At 39.1% G+C, this 23,969-nt stretch overlaps 1 protein-coding gene across 1 annotated transcript in view; it reads left to right on the top strand.

Moving 5' to 3' along the window:
* knl1 (kinetochore scaffold 1) overlaps positions 1–22,460 on the top strand; it is a 76,088-nt gene extending 53,628 nt beyond the window's left edge. Inside the window, exons 17-26 of the mRNA XM_072264842.1 lie at positions 291–378; positions 5,063–5,158; positions 6,416–6,455; positions 8,522–8,602; positions 10,434–10,534; positions 12,198–12,266; positions 14,271–14,380; positions 16,666–16,784; positions 19,784–19,906; positions 21,738–22,460. Coding sequence (XP_072120943.1) covers positions 291–378; positions 5,063–5,158; positions 6,416–6,455; positions 8,522–8,602; positions 10,434–10,534; positions 12,198–12,266; positions 14,271–14,380; positions 16,666–16,784; positions 19,784–19,906; positions 21,738–21,876 — 966 coding nt within the window. The 3' untranslated portion in view covers positions 21,877–22,460. The remainder of the gene's footprint in view (positions 1–290; positions 379–5,062; positions 5,159–6,415; positions 6,456–8,521; positions 8,603–10,433; positions 10,535–12,197; positions 12,267–14,270; positions 14,381–16,665; positions 16,785–19,783; positions 19,907–21,737) is intronic.
* The last annotated feature ends 1,509 nt before the right edge of the window (positions 22,461–23,969 follow it).

Genomic DNA, 23,969 nt, shown 5'->3' with positions numbered 1-23,969 from the left:
TTTACATTTTGTTTTCTGCTGGCATTAACTCCTAATGTTGTACTGCCTAAACTTCCATTATTACTAATGTCCTGTAAATTGATCTCCGGTATGGCAGAAAAAAGCCTATAAAATCTTTTGTATATTTTTAGTCCAAACGTTTGCTTAGTAGTTAAAAACAATAATGGATTTCTCGTACCATGAATACAAATTAGATAAAATTTCTCCCTATTCAATCTTGAACAAGAAACATTACTTATTTAACTAATTTTAGAATAAGAATAATTGTTTTTTCTTGATTCCTGTTCTAGGCACAACATCAGCAGAGAAAGGAATACGAAAATTCCTTGGATGATATACTAAACAAAATGGATGACTGCCTTGCGTCATTAGATCTCGGTAATTAATCACATATCTTGTGTAGCTGAGGAGTATTTTACTTTCCCCCGCATTTCAACGTAACAGAAGACTATGTCTTTTACATTATTTAAGTGGTTAATTAATGCATATTTTCAGGTATTTCTCCATTATGATAGCCTAAGAACTTTGACACGGTTTAATAGATGAGTTTTCATACTAACTGTTTAGGAATGCTGCAGAAGCTGTCCTGGTGTTCATGACAGTGAACAGTCTGAAGTAGCTGGAGCAGATTTCAATGCTTCAAATTGTCTTCCCTATCATAGTTTACAACTTGGCGCTTTTTGCTCAATCTACACAACTTGCCTCCATCAATTGGTTCTCAGTTGCAAAATTGGGAATATGATTCTACATTCTTTTATCCAAATAATAATTAACAAAATAAATGCAGGTTCTATAAATTTGAAATGAGAATAAAATAGTCCAAATACTCAGCAGCTAAGGCCACATCTTTAGGATATAATAACAATCAGAGTGGCAACTCAACCTCTCGAGCCCGCTCCTATGTTCTCATCGGCATAATATGATCATGGCTAATATCTCCCAGACATCTGCTTCTGTGCCAGTACCAACAAAAGAGATGGTTGTTGACTTCAGGAGGACATGAAGCAACCATTCTCTGCTGAACATCGACTCCTCCATAGAGATCGTTAAGAGCACCAAATTTCTTGGTGTTCACCTGGCGGAGAATCTCACCTAGTCCCTCAACGCCAGCTCCCTAGCAAAGAAAGCCCAGCAGCGTCTCTACTTTCTGCAAAGGCTCAGAAAAGTCATCTCCCATCCCCCATCCTCACCACATTCTACAAAGGTCGTATTGAGTGCATCCCGAGCAGCTGCATCACTGCCTGGTTCGGAAAATTGCACCATCTCAGATCACAAGACCCTGCAGTGGATAGTGAGGTCAGCTGAGAAGATCATCAGGGTCTCTCTTCCCGCCATCACAGACATTCACACCACACGCTGCATCCATAAAGCATACAGCATTATGAAGGACCCCACGCACCCCTCATACAAACTCTTCTCCCTCCTGCCATCTGGCAAAAGGCATCAAAGCATTCGGGCTCTCTCGACCAGACTATGTAACGGTTTCTTCCCTAAGCCATCAGACTCCTCAATACCCAGAGCCTGGACTGACACTAACCTACTACCCTCTACTGTGCCTATTGTCTTGTTTATTAATTATTGTAATGCCTGCACTGTTTTGTGCACTTTATGCAGTCCTGGGTAGGTCTGTAGTCTAGTGTAGTTTCAGTGTTGTTTTACACAGTTCAGTGTAGTTTTTGTATTGTTTCATGTAGCACCATGGTCCTGAAAAACGTTGTCTCGTTTTTACTATGTACTGTACCAGTAGTTATGGTCGAAATGACAATAAAAAGTGACTTGACTTGACTATGGCCCTCAATTTCTTGATCTTCCTTTGAAAAATTTATGTACTTCCTCTTTAAATATGCCAAATGATCTAGCTTCCACAAACTTCTCTTATAGAAAATTCCTGAAATTCACCACCCTTTAAGCTTTTAATGATGGCCTTCTCAGTTTGCAACTACATTCCCTTGTTCTGCAGGGAACACATCGCCATATCTACCCTGTCTTTCTCTCTAAAGATCTTCTACATTTCAATCCCTCATTCATCTAAACTCTGAAGAATATAAAACTAATTTCTTTAACTACATGTGATTGCACAGTCCTCTCGCCCCAAGAATTAACCTAGTGAATCTCTTAGGTGTCTCCAAGAGAGTATTTCATTTCTCAAGAAGAGAGTCGAAATTGTGAACAGCACTCCAGATATGGCCTCAACAGTAGCAAATACAAATTACTTATCTGTAAACTCCAACTCTTTTGCAATGAAAGTCAATGTGCATTTTGCCTTTCTAAGCACTTGCTGCATCTAGCTACTAACTTTTGGTGATTTATGTACAAAAACATCTAAATTCTCCTCTGCAATCTTTCTCCATTTAGGAGAAAAAGTTTGTATTTAGATTTTTCTTACCAAAGTTCATAATGTCACGTTTTCTCATTAAGTTCCATTTGCCAAGTTTTTGCTTGCTCACTTAGTTTGTATCCAGTTGCAGACTCATAATTTTCTCATGGCCACAACCCTTCCCATCAATTTTCATGTCACTGGCAAAAGAAACTGTCTCTTTCAGACCATATTACATGAGATTGGAAGAAGTGTAAAGGCCAATTTATACTTGTGCGTCAAATCGACGCTGTAGGTACGGCGTAACTGCGTACCCTACGCTGTAGCCTGACGCGCACCTCCCCAAAAATGTAACTACGCGTCGTTGCGACGCAGACCGCAACAACTATGATTGGTCTGCTTGGTAGCATCGCATTTTCTCCTACGCTGCAATTGCTTCCCATTGGGCGACTGAAGGGCAGGAAAGGAATTCTGGCTGCAATGCTTTTCATAAAGCGTTACAGACCTTTGAAATTATGGAAGACCCTGTGCTTGATGCCAGTTTGTAGCCAGCTGCTACAGCCTGTTGATTTCCACCTGAAGCTAAAACTCGAATGGTGGTTGCCAGTCTCTGAGTATACTGTGCGTACACTTATGCGAAATAAATGGTTGGAGACGATGAACCAAATCGTCAAATCTACCTGCTGACATCCGAAAATATTTGAAATGCATTTCCTCGTCCATGTCTCTCAGTGGCCGGACAAGCACAGAAAATTCACCCTCCTTCAGTTTGTCGCCATTGTTTGAAGTTTGAGTTTCTTCGTGTTGAGATTCAACACGAAGAAACTCAACACAGTGGCATAGAAACCCCATCGCCAACTAGTGTTTTGGCGGTGAATTGCAGAGCAACGCAGACACACCAACGCACAAGTATAAACGCTCACAACAGTGTAGCCCACTTGCGTAGGCTAAGGCGTAAGCTAGTACGCACAAGTATAAATCAGCTTTAAGTGATTCACTACTTCACCTGAAAAGACATTGGTCCTTGGTTTGTGGGAAGGGACAAGGTGACAAAATGAGTATTGTACTTCAATTGCATGGAAAACATGGATATTGGGGAGTGAAGAGTGGACTAGGAAATCACTACTTCAATAGTAGGTTCAATAGGTACATTTAAAGTCAGAGAAATGTATACTAAAAACATCCTGAAATTCTTTTTCTTTGCAAACATCATTGAAAACAGAGGTGCCCCAAAGAATGAATGACAGTTAAAACATTAGAATCCCAAAGCCCCTCCCCAGCTCCCCCTTCCGACTTATGTTAACTCTAACAAAATTCCACCACCAGTAATGTATTCCCATTCCCTCTGCTTTCATCATTTCAGAGGGATCACTACTTCACTAGTTAGCTCATTTATCCCCATCAACCATTTACAGTATTGTGGTACTTTCCCAGGCAGCCAAAGAAGATGAAGCACCTGACATTTCACCTCTTCCCTTCCCATCATCAAGGGAGCCAAACAGTCTTTGCAGGTGAAATGGTGATTGACTTAGATTTATTTCAGTCTAATGTGTGACACTGGCAGTCACCATGTGGCCTCCTCTACAGTGAAGAAACCAAATGCAGAGTAGGTTATTGCACCTGTGTTCAGTCTATAGGGGTGACTGGGCTTTTGGTTGCCTGCAATTTTAGTTCCCCACCTCACTCCCATCTTGACATGTATGGTGTTTTTCACAGTTACAATGAGACCTATTGCAACGTTGAGGAACAATATCTCATGTTCTGTCAGCGCACATTATTGCCTTGTGAATTCTAAATAGAATTCTCCAGTTGTAGTGTTAGTATCAGAGCTATTTGTCTCAATTTTGACTTTTTTTAACCATTGGTATAAACTACTGGACATGTCCTGTAGCCTTGCTGTTGGCAACGCGTTACACGGACAAAAAAGTTCAATGGGCTTCTGATGGTCATTTTAGAAGCAGAGAATGCTTCTAAAATTGAATTTGCTTTCTCTTTCCCATTCTTATGAAAGTTCTAGGGTCTGAAACATTAACTGTTGCTTTGTGCAAAGATGTTACCTGACCTGCTGAATATTTCCAGCACTTTCTGTCCTTAATTTAATGACACTGCCAAAAAGTTGATGCACTGCGACAGATGTTTGTGAATGTATCTCATTGTTAGTGAAATCCTTTTATTTTTTCTTGTTCTGTGTCTATATTGCAAGCTTTCACCATAAGTTTTGTCATGTTATCTCTCAACTATCACTATCATTTTTGCTAATAAATTCTTGTGAAGGTCCCTATGAAATGCCTTTTTGAAGTTTATATGAATGATATCCATAGATATAGCATTCCATCATGTTAGTTATGGGAGCCAGATATTAATTTATATATTCACTGTTGGCAAACCTTCAAATAAAGCAGTGCTGCTAACTAAATATATTAATAGAAAGGGACAACTGGCCTTGGTCTGTGTTTGCTTGTGAGCTGTTATCCTTTTAATTCTTTGGATGATAAATAATCACATAGAAATCCAGTCCAATTTAGCTATGTCTTTTCAAAGGCAATAGGCACCTATAATATTTATATTGATGTTTCTGCATTAGTACTGATAATGGGTCTTCACCCAGAAAAACTGATGCTGTCTTTCAATGGATGCTACTTGACATGCTGGGTATTTCCAGCAATTTAGTCTGTCTGTATGACTTTTGTTTCATGGTGCAATTGGAAATATCATGGTGAAAATCGATTGTCTTTTTAAATATAGGAAATTTGGATCATCTAGGAGAGTGTAACATGGATGCCTTTGATAGTTATGAGGACCTGATGCAGCTGAAGCAAATTGTGAATAACAAAAACGAGGGTAAGAAATTTGATGTCATAACTGGCTGATGTGAAGGAAGCTTCCCAAAAATTCTCAAAATGGCAATGTTTGTATGGGTTGGTCTGACTTTTATGTTTCCAATGCTACTTTCCAACTATGTATGACATGGTTAAAACCACCCATTTTGTGTATAGCATGTTTAAATATAAGTGAAAGGTTTTAATATCATTGTATTTTTTTAAAAAACGTGTTAATTTGACAAAGGTATTTAATTTTACCCTTCTCTGATTTGCATTTTCTCCTCCTCCTGATTCTCCTCATTACCCCTCTTCTCCCCCCACCATCCCCCCACCCTTCCAGAACTGTAAAAGACAATCTACTGGGGATTGTAGCCTACAGCATCTAAAAGTGGTTCAGCACAAAATTGGGCAGGTGTAAACGAAGTTAGGAGAAAAAAGAAAATTAGAAGTATTGTAAAACTGATTTTTTAAAGGCATGCATTTCCAATATGTAGAGGGAGCTATTTGCTTAATACCTGTCTCTTTATGATTGATTCTGATGTGTACCTCAATCAATTTTCTTCACAATATAACTTCAGAAAAGTTATGTGGGGAGAACTGTGTTTAAGTGTGTGCTGCAAAGATATTACTCTTTTTCACTTGTAAAGTTTTCTGAGCTGTTTTAGTTAGTTTATACAGTTAATTATCGATTGATTGAGATACAGTGTGGAATAAGCCCTCCGGCCCTTTGATCTGCACCATCCAGCAGTCCTCAATTTAACCCCAGCCTAATCATGGGACAATTTACAATTACCAATTACTCTACTAACCAGTATGTCTTTGGATTTTGGGGGGAAACTGGAGCACCTGGAGAAAATCCACACATTCCACGGGGAAGATGTACAAACTCAACTGAACTCCAAGCTCCCTACACTCTGACCTATAATAGCTTCGCACTAACCGCTACGCTACCATATTGTGATTCTGTACGCTTGAAGTTCACTTTTGATATTATACAGTTCATCTAGTTAAATTAATTTATTTGCTTTTGGTTATCTCTAGAACCATGTACAAACGTAAATGGCTTAGAAGAGTCTGTCAAAATGGTATCACCATAATCGGAATGAATGGAAATGTGCAACTTACCTCTGTTTTGCTACAGGATTTTCTGTTGATCAGCACTCCCAGTTTGAATTCTGGATATAGACTTCTGTTAACTGCTGAAGAAAACTGATATACTGGTCATAAATAATGCATAGCACTTTGCTTTGTTGTTAATTTTGTCCTTTTTCTGCAGATTTGAAAAATCTTCAGGGAGAACGCTGTAAGGTGGAAAGGTATCTATATTTTAATTGATAATTTGTACATTCTATAATGTATTTTGGTTTTCACAGATGATCATTTATGATTGCTTCACTTGCAAATTTGTTTATATATTGACTTTTGTTTTGAATTGGTCATTAAAAAAAGATTTTTTAAATTATGCCAGGTGTAAATTGGGATATAGTTTGATACAACTAGAAGGAGGAGTTTATCTGTAATTCACTTTTAATGGATGGGAAATGTATATCAAAGGTGAATGAAAACTAGAAACTTTCACTGAACACTGCAAGCTATCTTGCCAATTAGCAGTCGTTACCAAGGCTGAAGGTGGGGGAAAAAAATTGAAGAGGGACTGGAAGCATTCAAGGGAAGAGAACTCAAGGTTGCAGTAATGCATCTGCTGACTAGTGATAACACATTTTAGCATCATGCTTGATGTTGATTTAGACTTGGAGGTTGAGATTGATATTTGCAAGGGAGAATCTTTTTGTCTTGCTAGTTCATCAGCCCTGAAGCTTATCCCCAACAGAATGCAGTGAGATTTTAATTACAACAGAGTACTATTGGTTCTGCACAAGCACAAGTACCATGCTTTTGTATAAATTTAATTACAACTACAAGCACTGTGGCATCTCCTCTCTGCCTGTTGAGCAGGCACCCTGACTATTATTAGCCTGGCATACCATCTTTCGTGTACCATTGATTTATGACAAGGATGATCACAAAAGTCTGGTTATTCTAATAATTACATCTTATTTTGTTTTAATTGGGGGTCTCATTGACTATAATGAGGTTTGATGAATTGTGGATTCTCAGGTTCTCAGAACACCACAACCTGGAAGCTGCCCTCCAAACCACACATTATCTTGATTTGAAAATAAATAGCTGTTCATTCACCATTGCTAGATTGAAATTCTGAAGCACTCTTCCTATCAGCATTATGGGTTATACCTACACCTCAGTGATTGTTGTGGTTCAAGATGACAGCTCACCACCACCTTCTCTACAGCTATAAGAAATGGACAGTTCATTGCTGGCTCAGTCAGTCTGTGAAACCCGCATCCCTTGAATGAATTTAACAAAAGCCTGATCCAACTTTGTAGATCATTCCTCTAATGTAAATACCTCTGGTTGGAGGATTCCCTGTTGTCTCCTTTTATCAATAAAGGAAGCTTGATTCATCTGGCTAAACTACCAGTTAGGCAGGGGTGGTGTGGGGAGACTATTAAAAGAACACAGTAAAGTAAGCCTTCGTATTATTGGGCATTTGATCATGGCCCAGTAAGTGACAATGCTCCCTTGACCTACACAAAATGGAACAGCAAAGATTTAAAATCAACCTCTTCAACCTCTTGTCAGACTTTGTCAAAAAAATGAGCAACATATAAAATCCCAAGTCTGCTGAAAGAAAATCTATAACTGCCAAACAGTAATGTAAGAATGTAGAAGATTGAGAGGAGATCTAATAGAGGTATGCAAAATTACAAGGGGTATCGATAGGATAAATGCAAGCATGCTTTTTCAACTGATGTAGGGTTGGGACTACAACCAGAGGTCTAATGTTAAGGATGAAAGGTGAGAAATTTAAGGGGAACGTGAGGGGAAACTTCTTCACTCAGAGGGTCATGAAAGTGTAGAATGAGCTGCCAGTACAAGTGGTGCATGCGAGCTTGATTTCAGCATTTAAGGGGAGTTTAGATAGGTACACGGTTGGTTGTGATATGGAGGGCTATGGTCCCAGTGCAGATCGAGGAGAGTAGGCAGTTTAAATAGTTTCAGCATGGACTAGATGTGCTGAAGGACGTGTGTCTGTGCTGTATTTCTCTATGACTCCAAGAAGGTAATTTGCTTCTGTTAAAATTACATTTTCTCTTTCTTGCATAACTTGTAGTTTTCTGACTTTGTTCTGCTGACCTGCCTTCAATATAACATTGGTCACCCACCATGTAAGAGTTCCAGGTCTTCATTTGAGCTGCTCAGTGACCCTCAACTTGATTTCTTCTGTATTGTAGCTCATTTTTATTCTAAGTATGTATTTTTCATTTTAATGCTTCCTTTTAACGAGTTATGTTTTTTTCAGTCAACTTGCTAAAGTACTTGATGAAAAATTGATGCAAGAAAAGGCTGTTAATATGTTGGAACGTAATGAAGAATTTCAAGAGTGAGTATTGAACTCATCTTATTTGCCCCAGGAGATAATTTTCTCCAACGTATTTGCAATGTACCATGTGTTGTGGCTTAAGATGGAGGTTGAAAATCTCTGCTATACTGCCAGAGGGAGACATCACGTGAGAGTTTCTCCTTTGTAGAATAACTCCTAAGGGTTCTCTTCATGGCTCTGGTCAGAGACTGACAGTAATGACTTTTTTCCTATGTTGGTAAAATGGAAGGAAATAATTCAAATGAGGCATGATGATTGCTTTAGTGCCCTATAAAATTGTGATTAAACAGGAAGAATGTTTTTAGCCTTTGGCAGGAGGCTCAATAGTAAGTCTGACTTGAGATGTGAAAATGGAACGGAATGAGTAGAAGACCACCTCAAAGAATAGGGTTCAACTTCTCCTGGAAGAGGAGTGCTGACATGGTGTTGGTATCGTGATTGAATCAGAATCAGGTTTATTATCACTGGCATGTGTTGTGAAATTTGTTAGCTTAGCAGCAGCAGTTCAATGCAATACCTAATCTAGCAGAGAGAGGGAAAAAAAAACATCATAATACACTTTGTAAGTAAACAAGTAAATTAATTATGTATATTGAATAATTATTTTAAAATGTGCAAAAACAGAAATACTGTATATTTTTAAAAAGTGAGGTAGTGTCCAAAGCTTCAAAGTCCATTCAGGAATCAGATGGCAGAGGGGAAGAAGCTGTTCCTGAATCACTGAGTGTGTGCTTTCAGGCTTCTGTATCTCCTACCTGATGGTAACAATGAGAAAAGGGCATGTCCTGGGTGCTGGAGGTCTTTAATAATGGATGCCACCTTTCTGAGACACCGCTCCCTAAAGATGTCCTGGGTACTTTGTAGGCTAGTGCCCAAGATGGAACTGACTAGATTTACAACCTTCTTCTGAAGCTTCTTTCGATCCTGTGCAGTAGCCCCTCCATACCAGACAGTGATGCAGCCTGTCAGAATGCTCTCCACGGTACAACTATAGAAGTTTTTGACTTTATTTGCTGACATGCCAAATCGCTTCAAACTCCTAATATAGCTGCTATCTTGCCGTCTTTATGACTATGTGTTGGGACCAGGTTAGATCCTCAGAGATCTTGACACCCAGGAACTTGAAGTTGCTCACTCTCTCCATTTCTGATCCCTCTATGAGGATTGGTATGTGTTCTTTCGTCTTACCCTTCCTGAAGTCCACAATCAGCTATTTCGTCTTACTGACATTGTGTGCCAGGTTGTTGCTGTGGCACCATTCCATGAGTTGGCATATCTCACTCCTGTACGCCCTCTCATCACCACCTGAGATTCTACCAACAATGGTTGTATTGTCAGCAAATCTACATGTAGAGTAGCTGAGTTAACAGACATGTCAGATATTTAATTATTTGTGAAGAGAATATATAATATTGAAACAGACCACAATTTGCATGTGGGTGATGAATATAGCTACATGGAATTGGTTGTACAAAATTAGAATTTTGATACTACTCTTGCACTCTTGCCAAAGTTTTCCCGATCAAATTGAGAGAGGGTGGAACTAAAATGGAATTAATTAACCTGAGGAAAAATGAATTGGAATTCTTGCATTAATCTAAATTTAGTGTAGATTTTTCATTTTCAGAATTTTTACTGGTGTGTAACAGAAAATTTTGATACCCTGTCACGAGGTGGAACTGCAGAAAACTGCAATTCAAATTTAGCACTAAGTGTACCCATCTGTCTCCTCTTGTTAATCAAATATCACTCCTCTGGTGTATGACATTTGAACATCTGAATATTGGTCTTTTTTCCTTTTCTTACATTAACAAACTTTTTTGTTTCTCAGACTTTTAGAATGGACATTGGTGCCTTGCCAAGATGACCAAGCTGTTTACAGATTCCTGTATGACTCCTTGGAATTGACTTTGCAGTATGGGGAGCCTGAATGTAAGACTATAATTTAGTTGCCTCGAACTGCAAAAATTAAAAGAAAATGCATATCTTTTATTAGTGAAATTAATAATTGGTAAAATGCAATTTTAACTTGAGCTCTAAGATTTGATTTTATTCACTCAAAGGGTGTAGCCATGATTGTCAAGGCTGGAACATTTTTCCCATTACTAATTGTCATTGAACTGAATGACGTGCTCAAGAGCAACTGAGAAAAATTAAGAAACATCTCTATTGTTAGCTTGGAGTCACTTCATTTGGACCAAATAAGGATGGCAGATTTTCTTGCCTAAAGTACTTATGAACCAGATGGGTCTTTAAGAATTCTGGTAGTTTTGTGGTTACCATTGCTGAGAGTTGCCCATTTTATTCAGGTTTAATTTAATTGCATTCCCTGCTGCACTGGTGGGATTTGGCCATTCAGCCCAATTGAAAACTAGCGTTGCATAAATTTTTGTAGGTAGGGCCACACTGGTGATCAAATTCACTTCTGAGGGTCACTTTCATGAATGCAGAAGCCTCTAACTCCCATCCCCCCCAAAGACTCTTGCCATTTAATTTTAGCCATTCTTTTGATGCCTATTGGTTTTCTGTCATGGACCTCCAATCTTCTACATTTTCCTAGCGGTCTCATTCATAGGAGGTTTGGCATTTTAATTCATTTCAAGTGGTAATTGACTCCTTGTTCTGGTGATTTACTTCTATTTGTTGATTTCATTAAAAAATAATAATGGTACAACCAATTTAACATTTGAGAGCCTTGGGTTTGTTGGCAGTTTTGACAATAAGTAGATTATTAGGTATTGAAACATTTTGGGTTGATTGGTTTGCTTTTTCAGCAGAAGGTCTCAATGTTTTGTTATGCTTTACCATTTTTTTTAAAGCTGATGAGACTGGTACACTAGCATAGCAGTTGAGGCTGCTGCTACAGCTTTCTCCCACTTCTGAAAGATGTGTTGGTAGCTTTAATGGCTACTATAAGTTGCTTTTGGTGGATGGGGTTTGATTTGTGGGCATGACTGATTGGAATGCTCTGAAATCCAGTCTAGAAACTGGACCAAATGGTTTCCTCCTACATAATAAATTCAGAAAAATGTGTGTTCCCTCCTGTATTTAAGTGCAAGTTGAAGACTGAAGAGAGGGCTCTATTGTTGCACATCGCTTCCATACAAGAATCTGCTCCCATCCCTTTTGATCTGACTCACTCAAAATATATCCTTCAGTTTGTCCATCATGCTTAAGTAGTTTCTCTTCAGTAAATTGATCAAGAAGATGCAATATGGAAGAGCATTATATTTCTGAGATGAAACTGATGGCATTTGACCCTTGATCCTAAAAGACATTAAAACAGATTGCATGCATCCTGGGTTTGTTTGGTTGTCAGATTAGCTCATTTAATAGTAACATTCCCTTTTGGTCAGAGTTTTTTTTCGGAACTATTTGAAGCTCTGATTATTGGCAATCTTGCTATTTATATGAAATTTTAAACAACTCAGGAATTTGTAATCTTGGAGTGAGCTGAAGAGCCTTCTGTTCTGTACTATGAAAAAAACAATTCGGTCCTATCTCCTTATTTAGAACAAACCAAAAAGTATAATCAAAGTTTTACTCTAAACTTTTTTTTAATAGGGCTGTTTATTTACTTTGGTTCTAAATGTAGGTGCTGAACTTCCCCCTGGTGAGAAGTACAGGAAAATTATTGACATAAAGCTTGTCTCTGAGTTGGATGGTGAGTTAAAAGGCCTTAATTATTTGGATAAGTTTGCATATTTTGTTTTCTTAGACTTGTTCATTTTTGGGTTTACTCTGAATTTAGTAGAAGCTATTGGATTAGGTCTTCCTTCAGCTATCCTTCATGGATCCAGCTAAGTAGGATAATATCACCCTCTTTTTTCTTGGCTTGTCTTCTGGTCCAGCTTGCACATCATGATCTCATGAGGAAAGGGGGAGAGATACAGAGACTTTATCACTCTCATATTAAGCTGGAAGCTTCAGATGTTGATCTGTCCTTAAAAGCTGAAATTCTCTTTCTTTTCTGTGTTTCCCTGTGTATGTGAGATTCCTTGTATTTCTACCACTAGTGATTGATCTTAAGATTTTTCAGATGTTTACTTAAATAACAAATGGTGGCCTAATTGGCAAGTGTTGTAATGCACCTTAAGCCTATCATAATCCAGTTCTACGTTAAATTGCATACTCTGCAACATTTGATGCTTCATACTTTTCCCACATTAATTGATGACTGAAGTAGAATATAAAGATGTTTTCCCACTCGAGGGTATCACTAAACCAGCTGATACTTATAATCTACTTTTATGGTCATGAATATTAATGCTAGCTTTTTAAAATTACAGTTTTATTCAGCTAATTTAAATTTCCCACCTCTAGTGTAATTGCTATGTTATTGTTCCCCCACTATTTTATGTAGATTTTTGGCAAGTTTTGATTGGTCAGATTTTTTTTTAATTCTATTTGTTTGGAAAATAGGATTCTGGAGTCTTGTAAGTACAAGATATTCATGAACAAGTACAATTGGAAATTTAACAATTCTATGAATAGTTGGAACGCATTTATATGGAATAAGGATAAACTGAATGAGAGAAAAAGAAATAGAACTATATAATGAAGAGAGGTTGAGGCGGCTTGTATATATCATAGTCATCATATGGCCAGTTTGTTCAAATTGCCCACTTTCATTATGAACATGCTGTGTTTAAAACACTGGCAAATGGGATTTGTCCTTTTCCAAAGGACATTGGCTGCTATTTAAGTGCTGTTTCACCAGCACAATTTCTTGTAATAGCACCTCAAATAGCCTTGAATTCAGGCTTGGTACCCAATCTTACTGATAGTATAGTAAGGAGGAGAAAACTGAAAACACTTTTTGTTTCAATATTTGACAAAGTTGTTTGGTGTTTAGTGTCTTTAATGTTACTACAGTGAGCCGAAACAACCAATGCTTATTGGTTCACTAACAGCAATCCTAGGCTGACTTTCACTGATAGGTTGTTGTTCCCAACAACCTATCTAATATTCTTTGTTAACCATATAAATAGTCGTGCTCTGGATGCACTGTTAGAGGTTTTTTTTTGGCTGTGTGGTTTTACTGGATTAATGTATATTTTGTAATCTGGCTTTGTTCTATCTCCTGGCTTTGGGTTTCATAGGTAAGCGAACAACAAATGTTAACTGGGATAGAAAGTCTCATCTTTAGTTGCTCTGGCCTACACTATCTGCCAAGTTGAGTGCCAGTAAATTAAGGCAGTATTTTAGAGTCAATCAGAAATTAACTATAAATATTGACCTTTATAGCAACATCACTTGAATTTAAGGTGAGAGAAAAGAGTTTTAAAGACAATTTGAAAGGAAAGGTTTTCTTGGCTATCTGAAGCTTGCTGCTAGAGGTGGTAGAATTACAGTAAATACAATTGCTAAGTTTGAGACATTTAAATTAGCACTAAGAGGGCAAAGCATAGCAGGATATGGACCTAACACAGGAAAATAGGATTAGTATTAATTTGCAGATGTTGGCATTGACAAGATGGGCCAAATGGCTTGTTTCTATACTATATAACTTTAACTTTATCTCATCTCATGAATAAACTTAAAAGTACTTAGTGGGTTTTTAAACTAACTATACTTTCTATTGGATTTTCATTCAAAATATTCCCCTCTATAACAAACTGATTTTCAAATATGTGCTTTATTTTAATCATTGTAATTTGTTTTACAGAGAAAGAATCACCTGCACACTCGAAGCTTGTTCATGAGCTGGTTATGATGTGTTGGAAGAATCGAGAAAGTTGGCACAGTAAACACTCCAATGAATCTCAGGTCCCCATGGTATGGATAAAATTAAAGCATCACCTTTTTGCACTTAAATTGTTCCTGATTTCCATCTTCTACTTTTTTTCCACCTTGCATTGCCCTTGCTACTTTTCTCTCTGCTTTGTGAACTGGTAAATCTTTTATTACCTACAGTTCTGATGAGAGGTCATTGACTAACCGAAAATGTTAACTCAGTTTCTCCCTCCAGATAGAAAATGATCAGCTATCAACCTCAAATCCTTTTACTATTTTGGACTTTCAACTTAACTTGTATGAATCTTTGTCATCACAGTGTCCTTTTCTGGGGGGGGGGGACAAATAGACAGAATTCTGTGATTAAAGTATTTGTAAATTTTGTCCCCCTAGAGTATTTCATTGAAATTGTAGTTTGATTTGATTTTCATACGATTTGTGGGATTTTTAACCACTTGATAAGCTTACTTTTGATAAGCACTCATCTTCCACCTTGCAGTTTGTTACTGAAGGAAAAACTGAGAATAGACATCACAGTAGACTAATAAATATCAGTTATCCAGGACAATCTATTGATGGCTTTGGTGATGTCTGTATCAGAGCTAAAGTCATAGTCATACAATATGGAAGGAGACCCTTCAGTACAATCCCTTCATGCTGACTGTGTTAACCAGCTAACTGGTCTCATCTGCTCACATTTTATCCAGACACCTCTAAATACTTCCTTTCCATGTGCTTATCTAGATAGCTTTGAAATGTTGCTCATGTGCCCGCCTCAACCACTATTTCTGGCACCTCATTCCAAATACACATCACCCTATGCGTGAAGAAGGTGTTCTGATGTCTCTCTTAAATGTCATACCTCCTGATCTTAAACTGCTGCCCTCTTGATTTTAGCAAACCCTCCCTAGGGGAAAAAGACACCCTGTTTATGCCTCTCACGATTTTATTTAACTCTAACAGGTCACCCTGTCACATCTGTCATTGTCCCAGTTCTTCTGATTGTGATGCTGAAAAAGACGGTGTGAAAAAGGTTCAATAAGGTTCATAAATCTATCAAATCGTAATATCAAATTATTCAAATCTCCACTACTTGTTTCCAAATATGTAAGTTTAATATACACAAAGAACAAATGGAATGGTTATCTTCTGATACAAAGTGGAAACACTGAATCAAAACACCTGTAAAGGTACTTCTTTTTTCAATAGAATTAAATTTGGCAGAAAGGTTTTTCAATGGCACTGCAAAGGCATAATATGTTGCATCTCTGAATCATGTTCTCTGATTATGAAATGTTCCAATGGTGATATAAATGTTACCAGCTGGATTTACATAGGAACCATCAGGTTAGTTCCTTGTGTGTTATAAATTGCAATTAAGGGGAAAATGGGTGTAAAATCTAAAGTAAGTGCAATACTTTTGGTGAGGTGTGTTTCAGGAGCAGGAAATCATGCAGAAACTGCATAAAATATTAATCCCAGTGCCAAGACATTTAGAACATGAAACAGGACAGTACAGGAACATGTCTTTCAGCCCACAATGTTGTGCTGAACCAATTAAATTAGTAATCAAATGGCCATCTAACCCATTCCCCTCTACCTACAAAATGTCAATATCCCTCACATTTATGTGCTGAACTAAACATGTCGTAAGTCCCTAATGTACCTGCCTCTACCACCACCCCAGTCAGCGCATTACAGGCACCACCAGTCTGTGGAGGAAAAAAACTTGCATTTTGCATCTCTTTTGAAATTGCACCCCTCCCCCCACCCTTAAATGCATACCCTCTGGTACTAGACATTCTAACCCTGGGGAAAAAGATACTGTCTACTCTATCTATGCCTATTATAACCTTATAAACCTCAATTAGATCTCCCTTCAGCCTCCATTACTCCAGAGAAAACACCCCAAATTGGTCTACCCTCTTGTTTTAGTGCATGCCCTCTAATCCAGGCAGCAACCTGGTAAATCTCTTCTATACCCTCTCCAAAGCCTCGACATCTTTCCTATAATGGGGTGGCCAGAATTATAAGCAATGCTCCAGATGCGGCCTAACTAGAGTTTGACAAAGCTGCAACATAACCTCCCTGACTTATGAACCCAATACTTCATGCAAGGTTATTCAGTGTTGCTTGATATCTTGTTTTGTAGTCCAGAATTTTCTGGCTACAGAGCTTTAAACAAACCATTAATTGATCCAATATGAACTAATTGGTTAATGTCCCTAGCCAGACACCTTCCAGCTTCTAGGCATATGTATGCTGGTAGATTAAAAGAATTGAGCAGTCTTTTTAGGTATGGATCATTTGTTTCTTTTTCACTCTAGCTCTTACTTGATCTCTCGCTTGTGGTGAGTCGATGTCGATTACTTGGTGATGAACTGGAATATTTGTTGAACTGGGGATCAAAATTTGATATCTTGAAACTGGAGATTCAACACACAGAGTAAGTACATCTGCAGCAGAGTGCATGGATGGCCATATAGTATCATTTGGGGAGGAGGTGCTGGGAAGGAAGAATTTAGATTTTGAAAGCACTATCCCTTTTGCATTCCCCATTTTCCTTCACGGAGTGACCAGGGACAGGAAGCACAAAATAATCTGCAGATGCTGGGGTCAAAGCAACACTCACAACACGCTGGAGGAACTCAGCAGGTTGGGCAGCATCCATGGAAACAATGAGTCGACGTTTTGGGCCGGAACCCTTCGTCAGGACTGAAGAGGGAAGGGGCAGAGGCCCTATAAAGAAGGTGGGGGGAGGGTGGGAAGGAGAAGGCTGGTAGGTTCCTGGTGAAAAACCCGTAAGCGGAAAGATAAAGAGGTGGGGGAGGGGAAGCAGGGAGGTGATAGGCAGGAAAGGTGAAGAAGGAATAGGGGAAAGCACAATATGTAGTAGAAGGAGGCGGAACCATGAGGGAGGTGATAGGCAGCTGGGGGAGGGGGCAGAGTGAAATAGGGATAGAGGAAGGGAAGGGGAGGGAATTACTGGAAGTTTGAGAATTCTATGTTCATACCAAGGGGCTGGAGACTACCTAGACGGTATATGAGGTGTTGCTCCTCCAACCTGAGTTTAGCCTCATCATGGCAGTAGAGGAGGCCATGTATGGACATATCTAAATGGGAATGGGAAGCAGAGTTGAAGTGGGTGGCTACTGGGAGATCCTGTCTGTTGTGGAAAAAAGGACAGTCAGGCTTGTGGATCTTGGGGAGGAGGTAAAACCGAGCGGTACGGGGTGTGGGAATTATGAGTTTAGTGGCTGAGGATGGAAGGTCTCCAGAGTTGATAAGGGCAGTAATGGTACAGGAGGCAACAGATAGGATCTCCCAGTAGCCACCCACTTCAACTCTGCTTCACATTCCCATTCAGATATGTCCATACATGGCCTCCTCTACTGCCATGATGAGACTAAACTCAGGTTGGAGGAGCAACACCTCATATACTGTCTAGGTAGTCTCCAGCCCTTTGGTATGAACATAGAATTCACCAACTTCCGGTAATTCCCTCCCCCTCCCTTCTTCTATCCCTATTTCACTCTGCCCCCTCCCCCAGCTGCCTATCACCTCCTTGCTTCCCCTCCCCCACCCCTCTATCTTTCCCCTTACAGGTTTTTCACCTGGAACCTACCAGCCTTCTCCTTCCCACCCTCTCCCCACCTTCTTTATAGGGCCTCTGCCCCTTCCCTCTTCAGTCCTGATGAAGGGTTCTGGCCCGAAACATCAAGTCATCATTTCCACAGATGCTGCCTGACCTGCTGAGTTCCTCCAGCATGTTGTGACCCGGGATAGGATTTGTGTCATAAAAGCAGAGAATGCTCAAACAGCATCTAGTGCATGGGGAGGAGTGGCGGGTGCATTGTTAGCATTTCAGGTTGGCAACCCTCTTGGAACTGGGAAAGAGTTCTGATGAAGGATTCAGCCTGAAAGGTTAACTGTTTCCACAAATGCTGTCTGATCTGCTGAAAATTTCTAGCATTTTCCATTTGTATTTCAAATTTGCTGCATCAATTGTTTTTTTATTTTCATGGGATTTGTCTTTTGTGCAATTTAGTATGCTGGTCTCGGCCTGTACTTGGGGAAATTAAATTCAAATTTAATTGTCATTCAACCATATGTGAATACCCATGAATACAGCCAAAGGAAACAGCATTACTCTGGGGTAAAGGTGCAAGACACAGTACCAACAGTCTCACACAGCACAAAGCACACACAAGATAGCAAGCACAAACGGTATTACAATCACTTAATAAAAGAGTTGAGAACTTGTGCCATTAAGCACCTGCGGGGGGGGGGCAACTCCAAATCCAGCCTGGATGCCGTGCCACACCACCTCCAGTGGCCCTGACACCCACCTCCTCCCAGGCGACACCGCGGCTTGAGGCCTAGTCTTCACATATGCAAGATAAACAAGCACATATAGAATAACAGGAAGACACAACTGTGAAAAAAAATATATACGTGTATATGGTCCGGACCCTTTAGTCCATCGAAATCTCCAATCAACCACAAAAGATCGTGTCTTTTACCAACTGAACACTGGGAAGGGGAGGCAGCACAGACTCCAGCCGGATACTGCACCACGTCACCCCCGGTGGAGCGCAACAATTTGGACACCTCTCTACTAGTGGCTGTAAAACAGGCACCCCTGCGGCTTGAGCTCCTGACTGGATTGAGTACTGCCAAAAACTGCAGTCGACCACAACAGAATTTGTCTTCTGCCGAGTGAAGCACTGGGAGGTCTGCACAAACTCCATCTTGGACACCACATCACACAATTCCTGGTGGAGCACACCGGCTTCACCTCTCTCTCCTGGCAGCTGCAAACATGCAACACTGTGGCTTGAGGTCTAGTCCTTGCTGTGAGTGAGGCCATGCAGCATCCCCACAATCCACCCCTACTCTTAGCCAATAAGTGAATAAATTGAACTTGCAACATACAGTACCAGTCTAGCAATGTTCGAAAGGGTCTTACGATCACAAGAAAACCAACCAAGGCGGCCACTCGCTATTAAACTAAGCCTCTGTTGATTCAGGTAGCAGAACTTTGCACAGCTCCTTCATTATTTCTATCAGTGAGCAACTTGCTGATGGTGTAGACCTGCAGTACTTTAAGTCAATGTACAGCAGGATCTTGCAATCATCAGAAATGTGTTTAAATAGGACAGTAGCACCTTTTGCTGACCCTATAGAAGCTGCTGTGACCAAACATGCTGCCATCTTACCGGAACTTTGTAAGTATTTCCATACTGTGCTTTGATGTGTGCCACATATTCTGAAATGGATGGCTTCACAGAGCAGAGTATTTAAAAGACACCAGAGCAAAGTGTAACATTTGACTTGTGCAGTAACTCAAGTTTCCTTTTGACTTAGTAATACAGACATCTGCCCTAACTTTGGATTCACTATTGTACTCTGATCTTTCTCAACGTAGTAACTTTTCTTTTATAGTGTGAAGTTCCTTGTCTCGAGCTATGAAGCATTATCGAAGTTTGAAGTTGCATTTCATGTTATGCCAGGTTATCCATGGCTTCCTTTGCAATTCACATTTAATTCTTGGTTTGGAAACATCAGGTGAGATATCATGAAGGATTTTCTTTTTAAATATTCCATGTTTTGCTTTGGCATAGCCTGGTATTTTGGGTGAATAGTACTGACTGTTTTGTTTCTCTAGTATCTACAGAAATATACAAATGACACTTGATCTGGAGATAATATGGTGGTACAGCAGTTAAATTACTGGAGTAGTATCCCAGGGACTGGGAAGAACAATACCATCATGACAGCTATGCCCTTTAAATTTAATTAATAATCTGCAACTTTAAACAAAACTAGTCGGTAGCAGTGACAAAAAAATATTGCTGTAAAAACGCATGTGGTTTACTGATGCTTCTTGGGGAAAGAAGTCTGGCATCATTGCTGTGTGGGCTCTCTGTGTGACTCTGAGTTCTTTGCAAGGCCTTTTCAGAGGTTTAAAGGGCAAAATAAGAATGAGCGATAAATGTCACAAAAATAACCAACAAGATTCTAAATAAATAAATCTGAAGTTTGAACTTTGTCGTGGCAGCCAGGGAATTTGTATTCAAGTAATTACATTTGGAATAAAAAATAATACTGAGAGAGAAACTATCGGTTTCTTTTCCCCTTGAAAATAATTAATCAACTTGGTGACAAGCCACTGGATTCAAAGAACAACAAGCATAGGCAGTAATTGCTGACCTTCCCAGTGAAAACCACATCCTATGTATTGGTTAAAAAAGCTCAGCCTGCCCTGAATTAGATGCTTGGTTCTTGCAAAAGGATTGCGTATGCATCTTACAGAACAAGTGGGTCCAGCCATAAGAATTTCCAAATTTGTTCTGGAAGGAATATAGCTTAACAGATACTGACACCAAAGTGAAATTCCATTGAGCTTCAATAGTCTATTTAACCATACGGGCTTCAAAGCCAGGTTGAGTACTGTCCCTACATGATATCAATTTGCACACACCAGGCTAGTGTAAATCCTAATCAAGAACAGTGCTGATTTTTTTTCTTCTACCCTCAATGTACACATGTCCTGAAGGAGATTCACTTTGTAGTCTGACAGCTCACCTTAACAGCATAGTAATGTTAGTTATTTTTCTAACAGTAGGATATGTAAAAATAGAGAAGTTCGGTGATCAAAATTCTAACTTTATCCAGTTTACGTATTGCACACATTTTGTGACAGGACTCACTTTAAAAGTAAATTATTCTGTTGAAATTCAGTATCATCCACCATCATCTATACTATTGCTTCATTTGGGATCAACCTGAAAACTTTTTGAGGTTAAACATTAAGCCTTTATTTTGTGGGTTACTGCTATTTGTCCTATAACCAATAAAGTGTCCCACACATTCTGAATTGACATGACCTTGGTGGCAGATCAAACAAAATACCCCCACCTTGAACTTAGCCTGAATCATACTTAAGTACAGTCTACTGGTTAAAATGCTAGAAATTTAAAAACTGAAATCTCCTGGTGTGGATGAGTACATCAGAGAGATTGTGTGAGCAGAAGGTTGTTTTTGTACTGGCTTGTGCAGTTTTATCAGCATTTTGTGAATATTTGATGCTTATTTAAAAGGAACATGACTCAAGAAATTTGCAAGTGCTGGAAGTATAACAAACATTTCAAATTCTATAAGCACAGAAAACACACATACAACTCCTTTTGTGATCAAAAGATTTTCTAGACCATAACTAAGTTATGCATCGTAAGTTGCAACATCAATATGATAACAACTAGATCACCTCCAATTATAAAGTAGTTCTATTTGTAAAGAAAAGTTACAAGCTGCATGGCTGATGCAAGTTGCTTTAAATATATTAAGGTTAGAATTTCATTGTAATTTAATATTAAGAAATGTGTTTTATTTGTAGTGCTGAACATATTAAGGAAGTCCTGATGACTGTAAAACCTGGACATAAGTACCTAATCAGGATCATGAAGAGTCTCTTCCTGACACTGCTCATCAGACCAGGAGCTAACAGATTCCAGTTACAGCCTGCCTCTCCCTGAGCAGAAAAGCTGATGTACATTCACCATTGTACCCAAATTATTCCCATTTCTACTAGGCCTTTTAATGAGCGGGATATGGTAAAGCAACCAAGGATGATACTATAAAATGATGCTGTGAGTTAGCATCCAATCCTTGCAAGTCAAGGAATGACGAAGAATACAACTCAGACTGAAGCAATGAAGGTATCCCCTTGGCTGTGATGTGTCAGTGTAAATAGGTAACAGACCGTTCCTGGTGTTCACAGGACTACAGAACAATCTGCTTTAAATATTGGCTGTTCTATTCTGTAAATTTATAAGTACTGTTTCAGTAATATTAAAACTGTGTTTCATGTAGACCACAGATTAAGGATGGTTGTGGTATTTTTCATAACAAATTTGACTCTACATAGCACAATATATGGGTTGCTCATTGTAGTTCAGTGTACAATGAGACTTGGACCGTGGACCGAAGAACTTGATGGGTGATACGTCCTCTGTTCCACAGCATGTCTCTTTTAGATGAAGTAGTGCAAAATATACAGTAACTTTTCAAGAGTGTAAAATGTTTTATTTTTTATTTGGAGATTAAATTTATATTTGCCATTGATCCTAATACTTGTGCTTTTTAAATTTATATGCTTGGCACAGATACTTAAGAGGGTAGACCTTGGATGGACAACTTAATCTGTACCTTTTATGGTATCTTTTCCTTTTAACATATTTATGTACATTGATGGAAATTCCTTGCTCACTCTGATAATATAACAGCATTGTTTATGTACACATTTGAGCATGCAGACTGGACTTCGGTTTAATTTCTCACCCAAAACCATCAATGCTGAGTATGCTACAGATATTTGCTCAGTTCTTGAAATGATGCTTGAATCTTAAACCTGCTCTGAAGCCAGGCTGTTATTAAATGAATTATACTGACATTTGCATTCTAATTTGCAAATACCTCAAGTTAAAGCAAAATTAATAATTTAATATCATTAGCTCCTCTTGTTATTTTAATCACTATTGTTTACTTAGCTTTCTGTGTTTCCTTGATGCTGCTCATTATTTATCAGTAGGGTCCACAATTGTTCTGCCTTACTTGTTTGACATTTCCTGCTTAATCTGACCCTTCCAGATCTTGTAAACTTTCTAAATTAATGCATTTTCATCACTCCTGAAATAAGTAGACAATATTCTGAAGTATACTCCTGTGGTGCTTTCATTCATGTCTATAGAGGTGAAGTATAGCTCCAGCATTTGTTCAGATTTTCCGCAGCCCTTTGTCATGTCCACCCACCTCCTAGCCTCTGTCACTATTTCTGATCTTCTATTATCGATTGGCCTCTCACCCCTCCTTACCTGGATCCACCCATCACCTTGCCAGTTCTTGCTTTACCCCTTCCTCTCACCTCCTTTTACTGGCTATCAGCCCTTCTATCTCCTTCTATCTTTCAGCCCAGATGAAGTGTCTCAATTCCCAATGTCAATGCTTATTTCCCTTCATGGATGCTGCCTGGCTGGCCCACTGAGTTTCTCCAGAATCTTGTTTGTTGCTCCAGATTCCACCATCTACAGTCTCTTTGTCTCAATTTACTACATAGAAACCTACTGCACATTACAGGCCCTTCAGCCCACAATGTTGTGCTGACCATGTAACCTACCCTAGAAACTGCCTAGAATTTCTCTAGTGTGTAGCCCTCTATTTTTCTAAGTTCCATGTACCTATCTAACAGAATCTTAAAAGACCTTATTGTATTTACCTCTACCACCTTCGCTGGCAGTGCATTCCATGCACCCACCACTCTGTGTGGAAAAACTTACCTCTGACATCCCCTCCGTATCTACTTCCAAGCACCTTAAAACTATCCCCTTGTGTTAGCCATTTCAGCCCGGAGGAAAAAGCCTCTGGCTTTCCACATGATCAATGCTTCTCATCATCTTGTACATCTCTATCAGGTCACCTCTCATCCTTCTCGTGCTCCGTCGCTCCAAGAAGAAAAGACCAAGTTCACTCAACCTATTCTCATAAGACATGCTCTCCAATCCAGGCAACATCCTTATAAATCTTCTTTGCACTCTCTATAGTAAGCATTGGATACTATACTTGATTTATT

This window comes from Mobula birostris, chromosome 1, assembly GCF_030028105.1.
Source record: "Mobula birostris isolate sMobBir1 chromosome 1, sMobBir1.hap1, whole genome shotgun sequence".
Lineage (NCBI taxonomy): Eukaryota > Metazoa > Chordata > Chondrichthyes > Myliobatiformes > Myliobatidae > Mobula > Mobula birostris.
The sequence above is the reverse complement of the archived record's forward strand: the minus strand, read 5'-3'. Positions and strand labels throughout refer to the sequence as shown.